Source organism: Pan troglodytes, chromosome 5, assembly GCF_028858775.2.
Source record: "Pan troglodytes isolate AG18354 chromosome 5, NHGRI_mPanTro3-v2.0_pri, whole genome shotgun sequence".
Taxonomy (NCBI): Eukaryota; Metazoa; Chordata; class Mammalia; order Primates; family Hominidae; genus Pan; species Pan troglodytes.
The window spans coordinates 52008098-52030617 of NC_072403.2; the positions used below are offsets into that span (position 1 = coordinate 52008098).

Below are 22520 nucleotides of genomic sequence, written 5' to 3' on the forward strand. Positions count from 1 at the left end.
TTCCACAAGACGATAAATATCCTTACTATAATAGGATTTTGGTTGTGGTTGAAATGGCAAATATATAGAGGATAACAAAAGTTTAGGGCCAAAGGTCCTTATGTGTCATTTTGTCCCTCTGTTCCTGACCACTTTATCTTACAGAGCAAGAGCCCAGGTGGCATGAGACTCCCTAATTTAACCCAGCCACACAGGCAGTAGCAGTGGATAAAGAGAGTCCTCTCCTGATGCCCATCCAGCTGCTATCTTCACCACACATCTGACCTAGATGGCATTCAGTTTTGTCCACCCTTTAAGCATACATATGCACCTACTGAATGAACAAACAGGATATGCACAATACCCCCAAATGCCACAAAATTTAAGTTCTGCTAAACTTAAATGTTATGTCATTGGACATTACCTAAATTCCCCCAAAACTTGGCCTTACCCTGACTATTGTTCAAATTGGGGTACTTTTTTGGTCATAATGATAATAATCCCCAAAACAACATGTGTCAGATACTGTGCTGAATACTCTACTCACTTTCCTCATTCATTTGATAGTAAGAGGTTGGTATTGTAACAAGACGCGTTTTGCAGATGAGGAAATGAAAGCTCAAATAGGTTGAGACACTGGCCCATGATTGCTCTGCTGGTGAGTGACAGGGAGTATTCAAACCAGGTTCTAGGGTCTGCAGGTTCTAGGGATTCAGCTACATACCCACTACCATCCCCTCCAGCTCTGAAAGCCCATGGATCTAAGATGCCCATATTCACCAATGCACAGGCCAACCTGAGACTTAAAACTGGAATTAATTTATCAAGGCACAAACTAATAATCAACGGAATACATCTATTGCCAAATCATCTCCATGGCTGCTTCCAGATTGTTGGTAATAGCTATACTGTAAGGTTCAGACCAAGGGGACCAACTTCAGAATTTGTTATCTAAGGTCCAGTACTGCAGTTTACTAATCCAGGTACTGGATTTACAGCTATTAAATACTTAACACTTGAGGATATCACATGTGATTAATATTCTTAATTTATTTGTACTTTTTATTTGAGCTGGAGATACAGTAGTGAACAAGAAAGAAAATACCTCCTGGAGCCTGCATTTTAACAAGCGGGACAATTAAATTCAATAGTGATTTAGCAAGTACTTCTATACCAAGTTCTGTTTGGCACTACAGATAAAAAGAAAAAAGATGCTATCCTCTCACTGCCAAGTGTGCCTGGACAACCCAACTGTTAGCGAATAATTCTACTTCTGTTTGGTAACTGCTCTTTATGTTGGAAAGTTTAGTTACATTATTCTATTAAATAACCTTCCAATTAAAAGCAGGAGCACAATCCCACATACGCGTCTGTCAAAGTAAGCACCCATTTCTCAGCTGTAACTCATTACTGGTTCCCTGCCGCAGGCACTGTGCTGCTTTTAACCTTACTTGTAAACTATTATCTAACTTCCCCGGTAAAGGTGCTCGCTTATCCAGTAAGACGGACAGACGTCTATGGTAGATCCACGTTTCATTTATCCCAACTCACTGGAACTGGCTGAAGCTTCTCTAGACTTGTGCCGGACCTTGGTGCAGCCAAAGTTGCTTTCTCCGCGGCCACCTAAGCTGCCAGGTGCACATTAACTAAGTGGCAGAAGGCCATCGGCTTGGCAATTGCCTGAGGCCTTTCCGGGACTCGCTGGTTTTTAGGTTCCATGAAGGGCATCCAGATCTAGGATGATAAGAAAAGTGCGTGGTGGGAGAGTGGAATCAACCTCTACTCTTAGGTCCAATACGACCCCGCCAAGCACCTGTCTAACCAATCGGAAAGAAAGTTACATTCAACGCTGGCTCTAGCATCCAATCCAAGGACGTGTTTCAGACTCTGCTGCCCGGTCCCAGCCAGCCCTGAGCTGGCGCCTTAGACGCTCGCCTGGCAGCTGCGCACACTCGGAGCGCCCCGAGCGGCGCAGATAGGGAGGTTGGGGCTGTGCCCCGCGGCGCGGCGCCTGCCACTGCGCAGGCGCCTCAGGAAGAGCTCGGCATCGCCCCTCTTCCTCCAGGTCCCCCTTTCCCGCAACTTCCCACGAGTGCCAGGTGCCGCGAGCGCCGAGTTCCGCGCATTGGAAAGAAGCGACCGCGGCGGCTGGTGAGTACGCGCCTCGCGCGCTCGGCGTTCTGGGGGGCAATGTCACCCCCTCTCCAGTCCCCTAGGGGCTTTGAAAATAGAGATGGTGAGACCAGACCCTCTGACCCACTCTCCCCCACTACACGCACATCCCCTGGGGCGCGGCGGGGACGTCCACGAAGGGACTCAAAGAGCCAGGGAGGTGGCGGGCCGAGGCGGAGGCCAGGAAGGGAAGAGGAAAGAAAAATTAGCAGGTGCTGGGGAAGGCAACCTGTGGTGTTAAGTGTGAAGGGAGGGAAGTCAGCCAAACGGTAGTGGAGGAACCTAAGGTGGGTCTGGGGTAAAATTGAGGGGAGCTGGGGCGGGGTCGCCAGGCTTTTGGTTTTAAAGGAGAACCACCCATGGCATCGACATCCGTCTGTCTGAATATTAGATTAGAGTTTATGTTAATTATAGATAATGATATTTAAGAACTAATTTCCTGGAAAACAAGCCAACCAAACAATAAAAGGTACATTTAAGTGCCTTTTTAAAGGGCTGGATTAAAAGCACGTAAGGACTTAAAAACAATGCTTCCTTTTGTTGTCACAACCACCCTATGAGATCATAGCATTCCCATTTTACAGATGACGAAAGTCAGGCTCAGAGAAGTGAAGGGACGCGTCCAACCAAGATTGTACAACTAGTGACAGGCAGATTCAGGTTTACACCAGATCTGACTCCAGAAGGGCTTAGCTTAATCAGGCAATCTTGTGGACCCAAGTCTGAAGGAAGATTTGCCAACTACTGTGAAATATCAACTGCTGGTTTCAGTATTATGATCTTCTATTTCTTCTTTTTTCCCCTCAGAGATTGTTTCAATCTGTTTTAAGGAAATTAAGAGGCCTGCTGCACTTGTGCGTCTTCCGCCCACCTCCACTTAAATTAGTTACAGGATATAATTTGGAAGAAATTTTTTTTTATGGTCTCAGGTCTTAGATTTATTTATTTATTAATTATTATTATTATACTTTAAGTTTTAGGGTACATGTGCACAATGTGCAGGTTAGTTACATATGTATATATGTGCCATGCTGGTGCGCTGCACCCACTAACCCGTCATCTAGCATTAGGTATATCTCCCAATGCCATCCCTCCCCCCTCCCCCCATCCCACAACAGTCCCCAGAGTGTGATGTTCCCCTTCCTGTGTCCATGTGTTCTCATTGTTCAATTCCCACCTATGAGTGAGAATATGCAGTGTTTGGTTTTTTGTTCTTGCGATAGTTTACTGAGAATGGATTTCCAATTTCATCCATGTCCCTACAAAGGACATGAACTCATCATTTTTTATGGTTGCATAGTATTCCATGGTGTATATGTGCCACGTTTTCTTAATCCAGTCTATCATTGTTGGACATTTGGGTTAGTTCCAAGTCTTTGCTATTGTGAATAATGCTGCAATGAACATATGTGTGCATGTGTCTTTATAGCAGCATGATTTATAGTCCTTTGGGTATATACCCAGTAATGGGATGGCTGGGTCAAATGGTATTTCTAGTTCTAGATCCCTGAGGAATCGCCACACTGACTTCCACAATGGTTGAACTAGTTTACAGTCCCACCAACCGTGTAAAAGTGTTCCTATTTCTCCACATCCTCTCCAGCACCTGTTGTGTCCTGACTTTTTAATGATTGCCATTCTAACTGGTGTGAGATGATACCTCATTGTGGTTTTGATTTGCATTTCTCTGATGGCCAGTGATGGTGAGCATTTTTTCATGTGTTTTTTGGCTGCATAAATGTCTTCTTTTGAGAAGTGTCTGTTCATGTCCTTCGCCCACTTTTTGATGGGGTTGTTTTTTTCTTGTAAATTTGTTTGAATTCATTGTAGATTCTGGATATTAGCCCTTTGTCAGATGAGTAGATTGTGAAAATTTTCTCCCATTTTGTAGGTTGCCTGTTCACTCTGATGGTAGTTTCTTTTGCTGTGCAGAAGCTCTTTAGTTTAATTAGATCCCATTTGTCAATTTTGGCTTTTGTTGCCATTGCTTTTGGTGTTTTAGACATGAAGTCCTTGCCCATGCCTATGTCCTGAATGGTAATGCCTAGGTTTTCTTCTAGGGTTTTTATGGTTTTAGGTCTAACGTTTAAGTCTTTAATCCATCTTGAATTGATTGTTGTATAAGGTGTAAGGAAGGGATCCAGTTTCAGCTTCTACATATGGCTAGCCAGTTTTCCCAGCACCATTTATTAAATAGGGAATCCTTTCCCCATTGCTTGTTTTTCTCAGGTTTGTCAAAGATCAGATAGTTGTAGATATGCGGCGTTATTTCTGAGGGCTCTGTTCTGTTCCATTGATCTATTTCTCTGTTTTGGTACCAGTACCATGCTGTTTTGGTTACTGTGGACTTGTAGTATCATTTGAAGTCAGGTAGTGTGATGCCTCCAGCTTTGTTCTTTTGGCTAAGGATTGACTTGGTGATGCGGGCTCTTTTTTGGTTCCATATGAACTTTAAAGTAGTTTTTTCCAATTCTGTGAAGAAAGTCATTGGTAGCTTGATGGGGATGGCATTGAATCTATAAATTACCTTGGGCAGTATGGCCATTTTCACGATATTGATTCTTCCTACCCACGAGCATGGAATGTTCTTCCATTTGTTTGTATCCTCTTTTATTTCCTTGAGTAGTGGTTTGTAGTTCTCCTTGAAGAGGTCCTTCACATCCCTTGCAAGTTGGATTCCTAGGTATTTTATTCTCTTTGAAGCAATTGTGAATGGGAGTTCACTCATGATTTGGCTGTTTGTCTGTTGTTGGTGTATAAGAATGCTTGTGATTTTTGTACATTGATTTTGTATCCTGAGACTTTGCTGAAGTTGCTTATCAGCTTAAGGAGATTTTGGGCTGAGACAATGGGGTTTTCTAGATATACAATCATGTCATCTGCAAACAGGGACAATTTGACTTAATTTGGAAGAAATTTTGATGAAAGGACAAGGAGTAATGGAGGGAGGTATTTTACTATGTAGAAAGTAAGATAAGTGTAAGTGTTTGGAAGCTGCTAGAAAACTTTGTGTATGCTAGAAATTTCTGTGTATTTTACAAAATTGGAGAATAATTTAGAATCCTACGATTTTTAAGACTAAGGAATTTTTTTAGGGAGTATATTTTTTTCCTTAGACTATAAGAAAGCAACTGATAATAATCTAAAGATAACTGCCTTATTTATAGACATAGAATAAAGTTTTTAAAGGTGTATAAGAGTTTCATTGTATTACAGAGCAGATGGCGTGCTAATAGTGACAAATATCTTTCACCATATCCTGTAATGGTTTATACTCTCTTGGCTTCACATGGGCTAGGAATGCCAGTGAGAGTTGACTGCATTCCATCCAGGGAAGAACGTCTTCCCAGAGAAATTAGAAGGTAGTTTGTCCCCTGAATTGAAGAGTAACTCATACTTCCATTTGTTGTAGGGATATTTGGTTGCAGCCCAGAGAGGTCTGCTTTTTTTCTTCTCTTTGACATCTTTTTGGTGTGAAAAATTACAGAATTTCTCTCAATGTTTTATAATATAACAGTTTCATTCCCTGCAAACTTTATTTTCATTCCTTGGAAACTGCTTGAGAACTTCTCATTGTTGGTTTGTCTGTAGCTTAACACTCCCTATTAGAATGAGACAGAATGTGGCAGACATGGATCCGGCACTGCTAATAAAAGGTGTTCTGTCAGGAAGAGTTCTGTTAATAGTTTGGAGATTATTATCAGACTTGTTAACTTGCTATTACTGGACTTGTAAACTTATTGAGGACATGAAATTAGTAAGAACACAGTGAAGCAACTGATCGCTTTCTGAGCCCGGCTAATCACTGGACTTTAGCTTCATCATAAGCAAAGTCATATGCAAGGTCATTATATGCGAAGAGATGAGACTAAATTATTCCTAATGTATTTTATAGTTTCACAATAATATTCTGCCTATCATAGTACAGTCTTGTTTTTTTCCCAACATCTTTGTAACTAGAATGATAAAGGGAAACTAATTTTGAGGGCCTATTCTGTAACCTTTACACATCCTCATTTTACACACAAGGAAACAGAAGCCAAGAAAAGTTGGATCTACCCAAGATCACCCATCTACTAATTGTGAGCTCAGGTTCTGGGACCCTTCTGACTTCAGTCTATAGTCTTTCCACTTTGTCTGTTCTACTTATCCTGAGGACAAGGACTGGGACGCTTGGATCCTAGCAGTGTGCTGAGGGATTACTGAGCCACAGGATTAACAGCATGTGTTCCTGGAGCATCCTTTTAACTCAAGATTTGAGGAAGAAGCATTTTGATTTGTGTTTTGTGGGAGAGGACGGACACAGGTTTTTGGTCTGTTTTGCACATGGGAAGTGGTATAAAACTTTCACATTAAAACACTCAAGTGTGTATTTTGGAGTATAAAATTCACTTTTTTGAGGTAAAATGAGATCAAAAATGTTTCCTGTTTTGTGGCAGGACATTTAAGATTATAATTTCACTTCCCTCTGCTCTTTTTTAAAAAATAATATTTTATTGAGATATAAATCACACACCATTCAATTCACTCATTTAAAGAGTACTGCTTTATGGAGCTGTGCAACTGTCATCACAATCAATTTGAAAACATTTTCATAACCCCAAAAATAAACTTTATACTTACTGGCATTTACTACCCATTTCCCCCCCAACCCCTGGCCCTAGATAGTTACTATAGTTACTTTTAGTCTCTATAGATTTGCCTGTTCTAGACATTTTATCTAAATGGAATCATATAATAAGTGATTTTTTGTGACTGCGTTCTTACATTTAGCGTATTTATCCAGGTTATAAAATGTGTTAGCACTTCCTTCCTTTTTGTGTCAAATAATATTTCATTATATGGATATATTACATTTTATTTATCCATTCATAAGTTAGTGCACATTGAGATGTTTCCACTTGATTCTTACAAATAATGCTGCTGTGAACATTTGTGTACAAGTTTTTGTGTGGACATATGTTTTCATTTCTCTTGAGCACATACCTAATAGTAGAATTGCTGGGTTATATGGTAGCCCTATGTTTAACCCTTTGAAGACTGCCAGAATATTTTCCAAAGTGGCTGTACCATTTCACATTTCCAGTAGCAGTTTATAAAGGTTTCAATTTCTCTATCAACACTTGTTATCTATTTTATTTACTCATCCTTCTGGGTGTGAAATGGTACCTTATTGTGGGTTTGATTGCATTTCTCTGATGACTAATGCTGTTGAGCATCTTTTCATGTGCTAATTTGTCATTTGTGTCTTCTTTGGAGAAATATCTTTTTCAGCTCATGCTCATTTTTTGACTGGATTATCTGACTTTTATTATTGAGTTGTAGCAATTCTTTATATAGTCTAGATACAAATCTCTTCAGATATATGATTTGCAAATATTTTCTTCCATTCTCTGGGTTGTCTTTTCACTTTCTTGATGGTATCCTTTGAGGCACGAGACTTTTTAATTTTGAAGTCCAGTTTATTTCTCTTTTTTGGTCACTTGTGCTCTTGGTGTGGTATCTAAGAAGGCTCTGTTGAACCCAGGGTTACAAAAATGTACTCCTACATTTACTCCTACATTTTATTTTAAGAGCTTTACAGTTTTAGCTATTAATCTAGGTCTGTGATCTACTTTGAATGAGTTTTTGTGTATGGTATGAGGCAGGGCTCCAATTTCTTTTGCATGTGGATATCCAGTTGTCCCTCTACCATTTGTTGAATTGTCTTGGCACCCCTCTGCTCTTAGAGGTAAATCTACTGGAAAATTTTTAGACATACTGTGATATTCCATTTGTAGTAATTTCTCTAACACCTTAGCTTTTAAAATAATACATTATGGTGTATGAATCTCAAACACACTGTTACAAATATGTACTCATAAATTTATGAGTATTTTTCCCCGTGAGAAGATACTGTGCCACCTATTTGCTGATTTAAGTCTATTCTGTTATTTGGTGTTGTAGAACAAAATTGATTAAAGTGTAAAGCCTGTCTTTCTTTTTCCAGTTGGCAGCCTGATTTATTATTTTGGTTCTTTATGCTCCTGTTTTGATTATTATATATTTGAAAAGCATAAGTTCTTTGTCCCCTAATACATGGCACATACATATACTTTTGTGTTATGGAATTAGTGATAGTAGATATTTGTTGAATGATTTTTTACAAAATGACCCAGGTGTCTGCTGAGCTAACCTTCATATGTAGGAACTAATTTTAGGATATTCTGGAAATGCAAACTAACACTGAAGAGCTATTATAGGCCACCAAGATGAACGATGATTATACTTTACATGTTGTTGTAATACATTTCAGAAAGACCATGGCAATGAAGTATGGTGAATGGAAATTCAAGTTGGCAGTTATTTCTGTATTTATTTCACAGTAATTTGCATGCAAGTTGGACCTGGATATTGGAGGGGCTTGAATGTGAGACTGAGGCATTTGGGCTTTTTGTATAGGCAGGGGGACCTTTTGAATATATTTTAAATTAAGGGAACATGAACAGAGCTGTGCCCAGAGAGACTGAGTAGGCAGCAGATGTGAGGTAAGAAAGTGGAAGGTGATTGAGGTAGAAAGGTGAATTAAGAGACAAAAGTGCTCTGGACAAGAGGTATTGAGGACTAAAAAATATAGCAGTAGTAGAGATGGATGAGTGGGTAGCTGTTAAAAATGCTTGTTTCAAATGCAGGTTTCTGGCCTCTACTGTGGACTGACTGAATCAGAATCTCCTAGTTATAGTGACTTGACATCTGCACTTTTAACAAGCTCCCTTCGGTGATTCTTTTGTCTGATATGCTGTATTAGATGATACGAAGATAGAATTGACTAGACTGGCAACTGATCATATACTCAGGGGATCTCTTTGTGACTGAGAGAATGGTGAAGCTGTTTTAAAGGGTTGGGAACTAAGGAAGGGGGAAAAGATTTGGAGGTATAGAGAATGCATTCCATCTGACACATATCAGATTGGATTTGGCAGCAGAACAGCTGTGCAGTGGGATAGGATTGGTTGGGAATATAAAATAGTTACACAGGGAAAGAGCCAGAGCAGTAAATAGTGTTTTTCAAAAATTAAATTTATGAGTATGTTTTCCCTGTGAGAAGATACTGTGCCGCCGTATTTGCTGATTTAAAAGTCTACTCTGTGATTGGAAAGAAATATTTGGATATGGGGAACTATACCCAGAGAGAAACCAGGGAATCTACTCAATCCAAGCTTTCATGGAGACCTGCATGCCCTTGACACAAGTTCTAAAATTGTAGCAACCCACATGATACTGTCATCTGATTGAACCCAGTTAAAACTGTCTGAGGGAGGAGTTAAGTCATACATAAACACTGTGTTGAGGGCATAAAATATTGAATGAACGGGTAAGTACCATTGTCTAGATTCTTGATAGCTGAAATTGCTGTGCTATGACTAGGGCTGTGTCTGTGGAAATACCCATATGCCTCCTCTACCACTCATTAGGTTTGTTACTCTGTCCTTTGGAGAGGTGGTTTTGTTACTCTGAATTATTTTTGGTTATTAGGGAGCACCAGGAACGAATGTTCCATGTACCACATTCAGAAGGCAACCTGTCTCCGATTAAAATAGTAGAGATTTTGTAGACTCCAAGATCCTCATAAATCAGATTCTGTGCCTTTGGTCTTCCTAATTTTAAGTCAGTTTTTCAGAGGATCACAGCCTCTGTCAGTATTTGACCACAAGTACGCAGATCCTCCAGGTGGCATGTTTGAAAGAAAGAGAGAAAGTGTTTCCAGTCTACTTGAGAGAATACACAATAAATGACTCCTGAACTTCATAATCATATTAGTTAACTTGCTGCTCTTCATACCTGGGACCTCAACATGCATACCCATTACCATGTTCAGGGTCTTCTTAGTCTGAAATAATGCATTCACTTGTTGCATTCTAACTGCAATCCCAGATCTTTGTAACTTTCACTAAAAGTTACTCTTAACTAATCTTCATTAGTTCTTTGACTTCACCAGAACCTCTAGTTGAAAAACTTCTCTACTTCTTACTTACATCTGTCAGTTTCAGCTTAGATGCTGCAGCCCAAATTTCAGCTGCTCTTTAGTTAGCATCTTCAGCTTCCTTTGTCTTCCTTCAGTTTCTGGCAGAATCTCAAATCCAGGTAGGATCAGCTGCCTGTTTTGTTCATGCCTGTGCCGGGTTTACTGAGTTGCTAGAGAAAACCAGTCAACTGTGTCACTATGAAAATTCATGACAGCTGTCAACATTGACTCCAGTTCTACTGTTTACTCACACTTTCTCCCATCTTCCACATTAACTATTTCAGACATTCTTTCTGTTCCTCAAACCTCTGAACCTTTTACCATTCTACTCCCTGTCAATAATTGACCCTACCTCCGGCAACTCTCTTCACCTCCAGCCCTCAAATCTGTCAGCTCCCCTACCTTTGCTCCTTCTCTCCTGTTACAATGGAAGAGGCATCCTGTCCATCTAAAGTGAATCATTTTACCTAACTCACATGTTCTATTTTCTTAGAGACCAAAGAAGATAGAGAGTGAAGGCAGGGAGATTTATTAGGGAAAAGCTGTTTTTGTCATCAGTGAATTGATTTAAAGAAAGAACAAAAAATCAGAGATAGCTTTAAGCCTAGGGTATTAGTGAAAATAGTTGTTGATAGCTAAAAGGAAGTTTAAGAGGGATGTGGTAATAAAACTCATTTCAATAGCTATTGGATTTCTTCATAAGTTACTGGAGCATCCATGTCCATGTAGGCTTTGCATGTTTGTTAATCAACTTCATGTGACTATTGGGGCACATACAGACTGATGGGGGCTTTTTTCTCAATAGCATTTATTTCTTATTCCCCCTTTTTTATAGCAATATTTTCAACAAGAACTGGCAATAAGCCAATATGGTAGAATTTCCACCAATTATTTCTGTGGGTTAAAGAAACTATAAAGCACAATTTATTAAACTGGAAAAATAATCATCATCTCTGGAGCCTCTGAAAGCTTGGCATTAACGTTATGTTTTACAAAAGAATCATTTTAGTGTCTGCATCTATTTTTATTAAGCCTTTAGAAGAATTTCTAATGTGGCAAATGAGCTGACAGCCTAGAAGGAGTATTGATGTGGAGTATAAAAATGGCCCATATGAAGGATAGAGTAGGGCATATATATAAATAGGAAATTGGACAAGACAATTTTTTTCCAATTTTAGCTTTTAGTTATTTTTAAATAAATGGTATTATTTAAGTTAATATAGGTAAAGCTGGCATATAAATGTTGGTTCTCTCCTCCTGTGGGCTAAAATTCTAAAACTTAACCCAAATGAAATAGAATTACTACTTATGAATTGTGTTTTTACATTTTAGGAACCCTGATTGCTGTCCTTCAACGTGTTCATTATGAAGTTATTAGTAATACTTTTGTTTTCTGGACTTATAACTGGTTTTAGAAGTGACTCTTCCTCTAGTTTGCCACCTAAGTTACTACTAGTATCCTTTGATGGCTTCAGAGCTGATTATCTGAAGAACTATGAATTTCCTCATCTCCAGAATTTTATCAAAGAAGGTGTTTTGGTAGAGCATGTTAAAAATGTTTTTATCACAAAAACATTTCCAAACCACTACAGTATTGTGACAGGCTTGTATGAAGAAAGCCATGGCATTGTGGCTAATTCCATGTATGATGCAGTCACAAAGAAACACTTTTCTGACTCTAATGACAAGGATCCTTTTTGGTGGAATGAGGCAGTACCTATTTGGGTGACCAATCAGCTTCAGGAAAACAGATCAAGTGCTGCTGCTATGTGGCCTGGTACTGATGTACCCATTCACGATACCATCTCTTCCTATTTTATGAATTACAACTCCTCAGTGTCATTTGAGGAAAGACTAAATAATATTACTATGTGGCTAAACAATTCGAACCCACCAGTCACCTTTGCAACACTATATTGGGAAGAACCAGATGCAAGTGGCCACAAATACGGACCTGAAGATAAAGAAAACATGAGCAGAGTGTTGAAAAAAATAGATGATCTTATCGGTGACTTAGTCCAAAGACTCAAGATGTTAGGGCTATGGGAAAATCTTAATGTGATCATTACAAGTGATCATGGGATGACCCAGTGTTCTCAGGACAGACTGATAAACCTGGATTCCTGCATCGATCATTCATACTACACTCTTATAGATTTGAGCCCAGTTGCTGCAATACTTCCCAAAATAAGTAAGTAAACATTCAACTGAGGGATACTATTATTCGAATGGGGCAATTGATTGAGGGGGGTGGGTTGTATAAAAGAATGAAGCTCTAGCTTTTTGTAGTTTAGAACCATATACTCAGAGTGGGATTATATGTTTTTTTCCTCTTATTTACAAGTTGAGAGCAGTTGGCCTATGGTTTAGTTATATGGCTTATGGTTTAGTTTCAAAGTGAGTATTTCTTTGCCTTTGATATATCTAATTATTTGCACTAGAAAAAGGAAATTTTTATCCTTAAACGTCTTAGATTTTAGTGTGTGATATTTAGTGGTAATAATGTGAGGTACTTTCTTCTACTGATCATAGAAGTAGTAGTTAGTAGTAACATGTAATTAGTTTATGTTTACTTAGGAAGATACACCTGAAAAATGTCCCCTATCTGTAAAAGTCCACCATGGTAATCCACAAAGTGAAACAGATTTGTTAATGTTTGAGAAAGGTGTGTGTTTGTGTGTATCAGTCCCCAACACTGTCACATTATTATTGCTCTGTTTTTTTAAGAAGTGATTTAATAGATGACATTATCTATAATTTACTTCCAATTATTCTAGTTAGACATATTTTTTCCTTATCAATCATAACTTGTTTCCTTTGCTGTTTCTTTTTTTTTCTCAGATAGAACAGAGGTTTATAACAAACTGAAAAACTGTAGCCCTCATATGAATGTTTATCTCAAAGAAGACATTCCTAACAGATTTTATTACCAACATAATGATCGAATTCAGCCCATTATTTTGGTTGCCGATGAAGGCTGGACAATTGTGCTAAATGAATCATCACAAAAATGTAAGTATTCAGTTGAGATATTTCTGTTGTGTCCTAGGAACAAATCATACCTTGTGATACTGTTGTGTTAAGAGGGTACTTTGATTTAAAGAAGTTCACACAGAATAATTAGTTCAATTTTCAACCAGATAATTCCCAGGTCTTCATTTAACAGCAATTTACAGTAATCACAATTTCACCTTTAAATTAGAAAGTAAATTTAAGAGTGAAGGCATAGTCCTACTTTCTTTCCAAAACTGCAATTACTGTCAGTAATTTTCAAGATTCATTCTCTTGATTTATACAAAATAGAGAAGTAAAGAAACAGTAAAAGGGGAGAGATTAGCTAATCCTTGTTCTTGTGTATGTTAAAAAAAATTTGTCTGAGTAACCCTAAGTCTTCCCCAGTAACAAAATCATTTACCTGAATGCTACAGCTATTTAGAACACTGGGCAAGAACCAGAAAGTAACCAAACAAATCCACCAAGTGAACAAAATAGATACATCAAAATCTCTCCTAAAAAATATATAGGGGAGAAAATGTATAGGGGTGAGTTACAGGCTTGCCTCAAACTGAAGCTTATTTATCCATATTTCATATTCAATTCAAATGCTTTTTTTAAAATCTAATTTTGTGGTCTATGGTAGGGGTCAGCAAACTTTTTTAGTAAAGGGCCAAATAGAAAATAGTTTAGGCTTTGTGGGCCAGCTGGTCTCTGTCTCAGCTACTCTACTCTGCCTTTATTGTGTAAAAGTAGCCATAGACAACCTGTAAAGAAATTGAAGTCGTGTGCTTCGGTGAAACTCTGTTTACAAAAAGGATGGAGGGCTAACCTTCGCTATGGGCTGTAGTTTACAGTTCCCTGATATATAGCAATTTAGAAGTATCAGGCAAGCATAGGACAGACTCAGGATCAATGAAGTTTGTATATTATTTACATCAATGTTATGTTGCATATTTGTTGTTGACAACCGAAAGTATAGAAAAGCATAGGAAAGAGAACAAAAACTATCCATAATCCCTCAGTATGGATTTATAGGCAAATGTTAATTGTGGGCATTTCTCCCCATCCAATCTTTTTTCATATATATATATATATATATATATATATATATATATATATATTCTTTTCTAATATATATCTATATTATATATAATATATATTATATGTAATATATTATATATAATATAATGTATATTATATATAATATATAATTACATATAATTATAATATATATTTTCTACATATATTATATATATTATATATATAATATATATAATATATATTATATATATAATATATAATATATATTGTATATATAATATATATAATATATAATATATATTATATATATAATATATATTATATATTATATGTATTATATATTTTATATATAGAAAAATATATTTTTTTTCTAATATATGTGTGTGTGTGTGTTTTAATATTATTGAAATCTTACTATCTATATATTCTGCTTTTTGTCATATTGGTTATTTTTATGATGAAATATTTCAAACATACCACCAAAGAATAATATAACAAATATCAGTATACTCATCACCCAGTCACCCGTACTTAATATGAAAGTGGGAGCTTATTAAATACAACGGGTGTACGTTAAATGGCAACGTTTGTTAAAATAAAGCTAAAAATTGGGAATTTATTATTGGAGTTGTATTAGGGACTATCATATGCTTTTCTTTAAATCTAACTTTTACTGGGATAGAGTCACCAGATTAGACAACACATTCAATGCAAGATCCCTCCTGTAACAATTGAGATAGGTTAGGCTGCAGATTTTCTTTTTCTCCATTTGTTGGCCTTACTCACTTCTGTTCTTCCCAGTTACACAGAACCCTCAGCCTGACCACTGTCTTTATAACTGGTACTGTTTGCAGTGAGCTTTTGCAAACAGTGCTGAGATTGACAGGTGAAGTAATTGGTACTCGGGCTGAAAGATAAGTACATCAGGTTGACAAGTGGTGGTAAAGTCTGAGGGTATGACCAGTTGGGAAAAGGGGCATATGTGTGTGTTTGTGTGTGTATGTGAGAGAGAGAGAGAGAGAGAGAGAGAGGGAAATATGGAACATAGCTGAGTTGAAGAAATAGAAATTTTTATTTCTAGTCCCTTTCTGAAAGAATTGAATGTTTATATACTAGAAGCAAGTTATTTTGTCCTAAAAAGTCTGATCTTATTGACTGATGTTGTTTTGTTCTTTTTCAGTAGGTGACCATGGTTATGATAATTCTTTGCCTAGTATGCATCCATTTCTAGCTGCCCATGGACCTGCATTTCACAAAGGCTACAAGCATAGCACAATTAACATTGTGGATATTTATCCAATGATGTGCCACATCCTGGGATTAAAACCACATCCCAATAATGGGACCTTTGGTCATACTAAGTGCTTGTTAGTTGACCAGTGGTGCATTAATCTCCCAGAAGCCATCGCGATTGTTATCGGTTCACTCTTGGTGTTAACCATGCTAACATGCCTCATAATAATCATGCAGAATAGACTTTCTGTACCTCGTCCATTTTCTCGACTTCAGCTACAAGAAGATGATGATGATCCTTTAATTGGGTGACATGTGCTAGGGCTTATACAAAGTGTCTTTGATTAATCACAAAACTAAGAATACATCCAAAGAATAGTGTTGTAACTATGAAAAAGAATACTTTGAAAGACAAAGAACTTAGACTAAGCATGTTAAAATTATTACTTTGTTTTCCTTGTGTTTTGTTTCGGTGCATTTGCTAATAAGATAACGCTGACCATAGTAAAATTGTTAGTAAATCATTAGGTAACATCTTGTGGTAGGAAATCATTAGGTAACATCAATCCTAACTAGAAATACTAAAAATGGCTTTTGAGAAAAATACTTCCTCTGCTTGTATTTTGCAATGAAGATGTGATACATCTTTAAATGAAAATATACCACAATTTAGTAGGCATGTTTTTCTAATAAATTTATATATTTGTAAAGAAAACAACAGAAATCTTTATGCAATTTGTGAATTTTGTATATTAGGGAGGAAAAGCTTCCTATATTTTTATATTTACCTTTAATTAGTTTGTATCTCAAGTACCCTCTTGAGGTAGGAAATGCTCTGTGATGGTAAATAAAATTGGAGCAGACAGAAAAGATATAGCAAATGAAGAAATATTTTAAGGAAACCTATTTGAAAAAAAAAAACAAAGACCATTTGATAAAAGCCTGAGTTGTCACCATTATGTCTTAAGCTGTTAGTCTTAAAGATTATTGTTAAAAAATTCAGAAGAAAAGAGAGACAAGTGCTCTTCTCTCTATCTATGCTTAATGCCTTTATGTAAGTTACTTAGTTGTTTGCGTGTGCCTGTGCAAGTGTGTTTGTGTGTGGTTGTGTGGACATTATGTGATTTACTATATAAGGAGGTCAGAGATGGACTGTGGCCAGGCTTCCACATTCCTGAAGCACACAGATCTCAGGAAAGGTTATTTTTGCACTTCATATTTGTTTACTTTCTCCTAACTCACAAGTTAAAATCATAACTTAATTTCATTAACTTTTATCATTTAACTCTCTCATGTTTGTTGTAACCTGAGGTATCCAAATGCTGCAGAAAAATTTATGACCCAAATACAAATCTCAATTTGACTGGGACAGAATGAGGAATGGAGATTTTTGTATTTATCTTTGGGACTTTACGCCTTACTTTTTAGGCTATAGAATAGTTAAGAAATTTTAAACAAAATTTAGTATCTTTTGGTCTTTCACACCATTCATATGTTAAGTGGCAGAATAGCCTTAGTGCTACCTCCACTTTTTTCTCCAGTATTTGCATCACAGAAATAATCCCTCTGTTTAACATGTTTGTTCAGAGCCAAGGGTTTATTGTGAAGAACTGTCATCCTGCCTTTGCTAGCTGGTACCTTCTAGTAATCAAAATTAATATGAAGAAACTAGGTTGTGACAGACTAGATTATATTTAGTAGGGGAAAAATTGGGCTCAAGAACCATTCGTCAGTACGTGAGACAAGCAGTTAATAGTATGATCTTTAAAGTTTTGACAATATAAAATAAACTTGGTAACTGTTTTACAAATATAAAAGTATAAGAAATATGCAGCCCAGTTAAATATTATCTGTGATGGTAAAGAACAACAGTGGTGCCAGTCATCAAACATACAGTGCGTCCTATTGAGTCACTGCTAATTTCTTGAGCCTGGTATTTGCTGCCTATTGTATTTGTGGTTGTTGAGAGGCATTTTCAAACCCTGTATAAATAATCCATGCTGTTGGTCATAAGTTAACTGTATTAAGAACAGTAAAATAAATAAAAACCAATAGTACTAATTTTGCTTTAAAAAAATTTCTAATTTTTTCACATAAAACAATTATCCTAAAGGTTAATAGTTGATCGAAACAGAACAATAGAAAAATTCTACTTTAATTTCCATTAAAAAACAAATAGCATTGACACATTTAAAGCTTTTCATTTAAAGTAGTGGATGTTTTTGAAGTATCTAAAATAGTAGCAGAATATTTTATACTTGGTCCTTGCAATGGTGTGAGTTTTAATGATTGCATTAGCGTGATTGGTGGTTATGAGTTTCAGAAATCTATACTTGGCATCCAACTCATGAGTGGATTTTATATAGGATGTAATAGGAAGGTATGTCCTGTCACTATCTTAACCCTTTCAACAAGACATTTACCTATTTGTCTTTCCTTACATTCTCAAAATATTAACTCGAATTGTAAATTAAGCAAAAATTTAAAAAGTATATGTCGATGGGACAAGAAGAATAGTATTTATTTAATAAAACATATATTATATTGAACTATGTTTTAATTCATTTGTATCTTTTAAAAAATTATCACTGTTAAAGCCATTGACTCCTTTAGTACACTGAGAAAAATCTTATAGTAAAACTAGTCTTTCACATTAAGGTTTTGGTGTGTATTTTGTTAAATAACTAACATGCTGCTCTATTTTCTGGGTGTAGAAAGTATTTGGCTCTAGGAAACATTTACTTGTTTGTGAAAACAATACCCCAAGGTAATAGGAAAAGTTTGAGTTAAGTGTTTTTAATTCAGTCAGTGAATTCAGAATAAGTACATTCATGTATAACATAGGGACAGTTCTGCTGCTGTTATTTATATGCAATTCTTCTGGTAAATAGCAATAGAATAAAACATATTTCAATGTTTGTGTATAGGTTTTGTATTATTATTCCACTAGGTATGGCATAAGAATTTATAGATAAATTCTTGTAACATTAAAGGATTAAAATGTTTTTACATTGTTTTGGGGTGTCTCCTTCTTGTGCCCATATCTGATAAGCTTTATGGATTATTGCATTTAATTCCTTTTATTTGGAGGGTTTTACTTCCTTGTTAACACATAAAGTTATAAATGAAGGACAAGGAGGAGATGGAAAATGTGTATTTATTGTTAATTCTTAAAATAGTGTGTAAATAAAATAACATCAGTGTGCTTTAAAGAAATGTGTATGTAGTGCCTTAATTTAAATTAAAATATTTTTGACTGTTACTTGAGTTCAGAATTAATGACTTTGTTCATGATTTTTAAAATGTGTGTGAATAAAATCTACCAAAAAATTCTTACTGTAATTATAAATATAAAGTTCAGTGTCACTGGTGATTTTTACATTTGTTACCTTCTTGCAAAATATACTTACTGTGCTAGATGTTGACATGACTTAGTAATATTATAGAAGCCCACATAGGTATTTATTAGGATTTTTTAACTCTTTAACAAAAAGTTTAAAACAGTGTGTAAGTATACAATCCAGCATAAGGACATCATTGGAAAGAAAGCCAAGATAAGTTTTATAGAACCTCCAGAGCTATAATTTATTGGCTTATGGTAGAAGAGAAGAGGTTTGAAAAAAACTGATTATAAAATAGTGGGGATGGTAGGGGAAGCATTATAATGTTTAAACTTTGTACATAGCCATAGGTATTTAATAACTTGTCCAATTGAATATAGATTCAAGAAGTCTCCTATTAGAGCAGTGATTAATTCATTTCCTATTTTTGTATTAAAAGAACTCTGCTAAGAATTGTAGGAAAACAAAAGAATAAATGGAACATTTTTTACTCTGAAAGAGAATTATTTCAAAAGTGGTAAAACTTTATTTATACCAACAAATTACCTATGTGTACTCATGGGTTAACTCTTGCTGCTGAGAGCCTTGTATCTAGAATCATTTTCCAGACCTTGTGCTTCCTGAGGTTCAGATGCTAATTTTGCCTCTTCCCCCAACTCCCAGCCTCCTTAGTGCCTATGTTTGGTTATTATTACATCCTTCTCACCCCATCCTCCACTAGTGTACTCACACACACATTCACAACCATTGCTTGAAAGAATATGTGAGAATCTAAATGATCCAACTGGGCTCTGGAGTCCTGTAACAGACATGCTGATCACAACATATATGTGTATGTGTGTATGTAAGTATATGTGTAAGTGTATATATATATGTGTGTGTGTGTATACTATACATATATGTATGTATATACTAATATAGATATGTACAGGCACATGTGTGTATAGTTCTATATTCTTACGTAATAAGTATGTGTATATGTTGAAATGACTAGATCCTCTGACTCCTGTCCCATGGTCAAAATTACCTGGGAGGTAAATGCAGAGTCTATACCTAAAGAGTAAGCCAAACTGCTATGCAGGCTTTCTGTGTCCACGTATCTTTTTTATCCTTTTGACCTCTGAAATCTCATTTCCACCGTCAATACACAACCTGGTGAGCTCTTCCACTGACAGCTCCATGATGATGATTTACAGACATGTGTCTCCAGTCTAGACCTTCCTCTTCTGTTAAAGATACAAATTGCTATTAATTTAATCAGCATTACATTCATATCAACCATGCTCAATCTCACTTTCGTAGGCGAGTGGTGGAAAGGAGCAATAGAAATTAACCCCAAAACAAATCTAGAAAATTTCACTATATAAATAACCATTTTATAAAGGGGCTTCTATAGGTTAGACAGAGTACTATTGATTTACAAAATGTTTGAAATATCCACTGAGGAGAGTGAATATGTTTTTTACACTCGAAATTTCTGTGAAGATTCTCCCTCACTCCCCCTTTTTTTGTAATCTTAAAAAGACATGTTGGGTTCTGTATCCAGTAATGGTAGACTGTGTAATTCAAACCAGTGCTCTTACTGAGGACTAGAAAATCTGGACAAATAAAAGATTTGTGCTTATGCATTGAGGAATTTCCAGAAAGTGAAGAATGAAGAGGCTAGGATTTAGAAGGAAAAAAAAAACCCAATAAACATGAGTCCCTAATGGCATCTATGAATTGTGGAAGAGGCAGCTGAAAGGCTGAGAAGCTAACCTAATCAAAAGAGACTAGGAGCGGGTGATTGAAGGAGAGAAGGCACAGATGTAAATATATCTATTAAAATCATGCATCTGCACTATTTGGCACAAATTTGAAAATATAAATGAATAATTTCCTAGGAAAAAAATTACTGGATAAAACTGACTCCAGTAGAGAAAGCGAAAACAAAAACATACCAGTTTCTGTATTTAGGAAAAGGTTGAGGCAGTTATAGTGTATAAAAAAGTATCAGGCCTCAAAGACAATCCTTTTTTTTTAGTGACTCTATCAGGCTTGGATATCAGTTTATATTTGCCTCAAAAAGCTAACATTTTAGAAAATGAAATATATTATTTTTAAGGTGAATAAAACTGATACTGAACTTGAAAAAATAGCACACAAAAAAACTATGGACCAATCTTGAATGAAAGAAACATTTTTCAAAAATGAAAATTAAACCACATCTGTAATTAGATGTAAATAGACTGAACATTCCAGTGAAAAGGCAGAGATTATCAAAGTAGATGAAAAAGCAATATCCAACTACATGTAGTCTACAAGAGAATCACTTTAAATACAAAGACACAAATTGAATTTTAAAAAAGGATAGAAAATAACATGCCATGGAAACTGTATTAGTCCATTATCACTCTGCTAATAAAGACATACCTGGGACTGGGTAATTTATACAAGAAAGAGGTTTAATTGACTCACAGTTCCACAAGGCTGAGGAGGCCTCAGGAAACTTACAATCATGGCGGAAGGGGAAGCAAATACGTCCTCTTCACATGGTGGCAGTAAGGAGAAGTGCAGAGCAAAGCAGCGAAAAACCCTTATAAAACCATCAGATCTGATGAGAACTCACTATCACGAGAACAGCATGGAGGTAACTGCCCCCATGATTCAATTACCTCCCACCAGGTCCCTTCCACAACATGTGGGAATTGTGGGAACTACAATTCAAGATGAGATTTGGGTGCAGACACAGCAAAACCATATCAGAAACTAACCATAATAAAGCTATAGTACATATATACATATTGATATCAGAAAAAGTAGTCTTCAAGACAATAATTTTCAGAGACAGAGTTCATTAATGTACAAGGACCAATATGTAAGGAAAGCATGACAATTCTAAAAGTGTTCATACCTAAAAACAGCTTAAAAACACATTAATCAAAAACTGATGGAACTAAAGAGAATTCATAAACATAATTGAAGAATTTAGCACTCCTAAGTCGTTGATACACCAACCACACCAAGAAAAAAAGACAATAAAGATACAGAAGACTTGAGTGATTTTATTAACCACCTTGACTTAAATGAGGTTTAGAGGAGATTACAGCTCCAAACTGCAAAATATATTATTTTTATAAGTACACATTGAAGGATTACCAAGTTTGGTCATATGCAGGACCAGAAAACAAGTCTCAGTAAATAATCTCAAAGAACTGCAATTTTACAAAGTATGTTTTCTGACCACAATGGAACGAGGGTCAATAACAATACAATTCAGAAAATCCTTAAATATTTGGAAATTAAACAATACAATACACTTCTAAATAACTTATGAGAAAAATAAAAATAAGGCAAAATATTTGGAAATGAATGATCATAAATATGTAGCACTAAAATCTATAGTATGCAACTAAAGCATTAGAGGAAAATTTGCAGCTTTGAATGCCTATCTTAAGAGAGGCTGAAGGGTTCAGAATCAATGATTACAGCCTTCGCTTTAGGAAAACAGTAAAAGGAGGAAATAATCCAAAGTCAGTGGGAGGAAGGATATAATAAAAATAAGGTCCAAATTAATGAAATCGTAAAGAGAAAAAATAATAAAGTGAAAATTTATTTTTTAAAAACATACTAGTAAAATTGGTAAGATGACCTAAAGAAAAAAGGGAGATAGCAGAAACTGGCAGTATCAGTAATAACAGAAGGGCCATCACTGCAGATCCTACATATGTCAAAAAGATAATACAGAATATTATGCCAATGGATTTGACAAT

The 22520-nt window shown here is 36.1% G+C and overlaps 1 protein-coding gene across 11 annotated transcripts in view; it reads left to right on the top strand.

Moving 5' to 3' along the window:
- The first annotated feature begins 520 nt into the window (after positions 1 to 520).
- The window catches only part of ENPP4 (ectonucleotide pyrophosphatase/phosphodiesterase 4), a 138805-nt gene continuing 116805 nt past the window's right edge, over positions 521 to 22520 (top strand). For 10 of the 11 annotated variants that reach the window (XR_010158031.1, XR_010158030.1, XR_008548509.2 and 7 more), the window contains exons 1-3: positions 521 to 2130; positions 11489 to 12347; positions 12998 to 13168. Coding sequence is in view for 7 of the 11 variants with exons in the window: in XM_054685872.2 (XP_054541847.1) it covers positions 11522 to 12347; positions 12998 to 13168 (997 nt within the window). In the remaining 4 variants the exon portion in view is untranslated. Of the gene's footprint in view, positions 2131 to 11488; positions 12348 to 12997; positions 13169 to 15374; positions 18644 to 22520 lie in introns of those variants that run through there. The other variant, XM_518515.7, reaches the window with a different exon arrangement.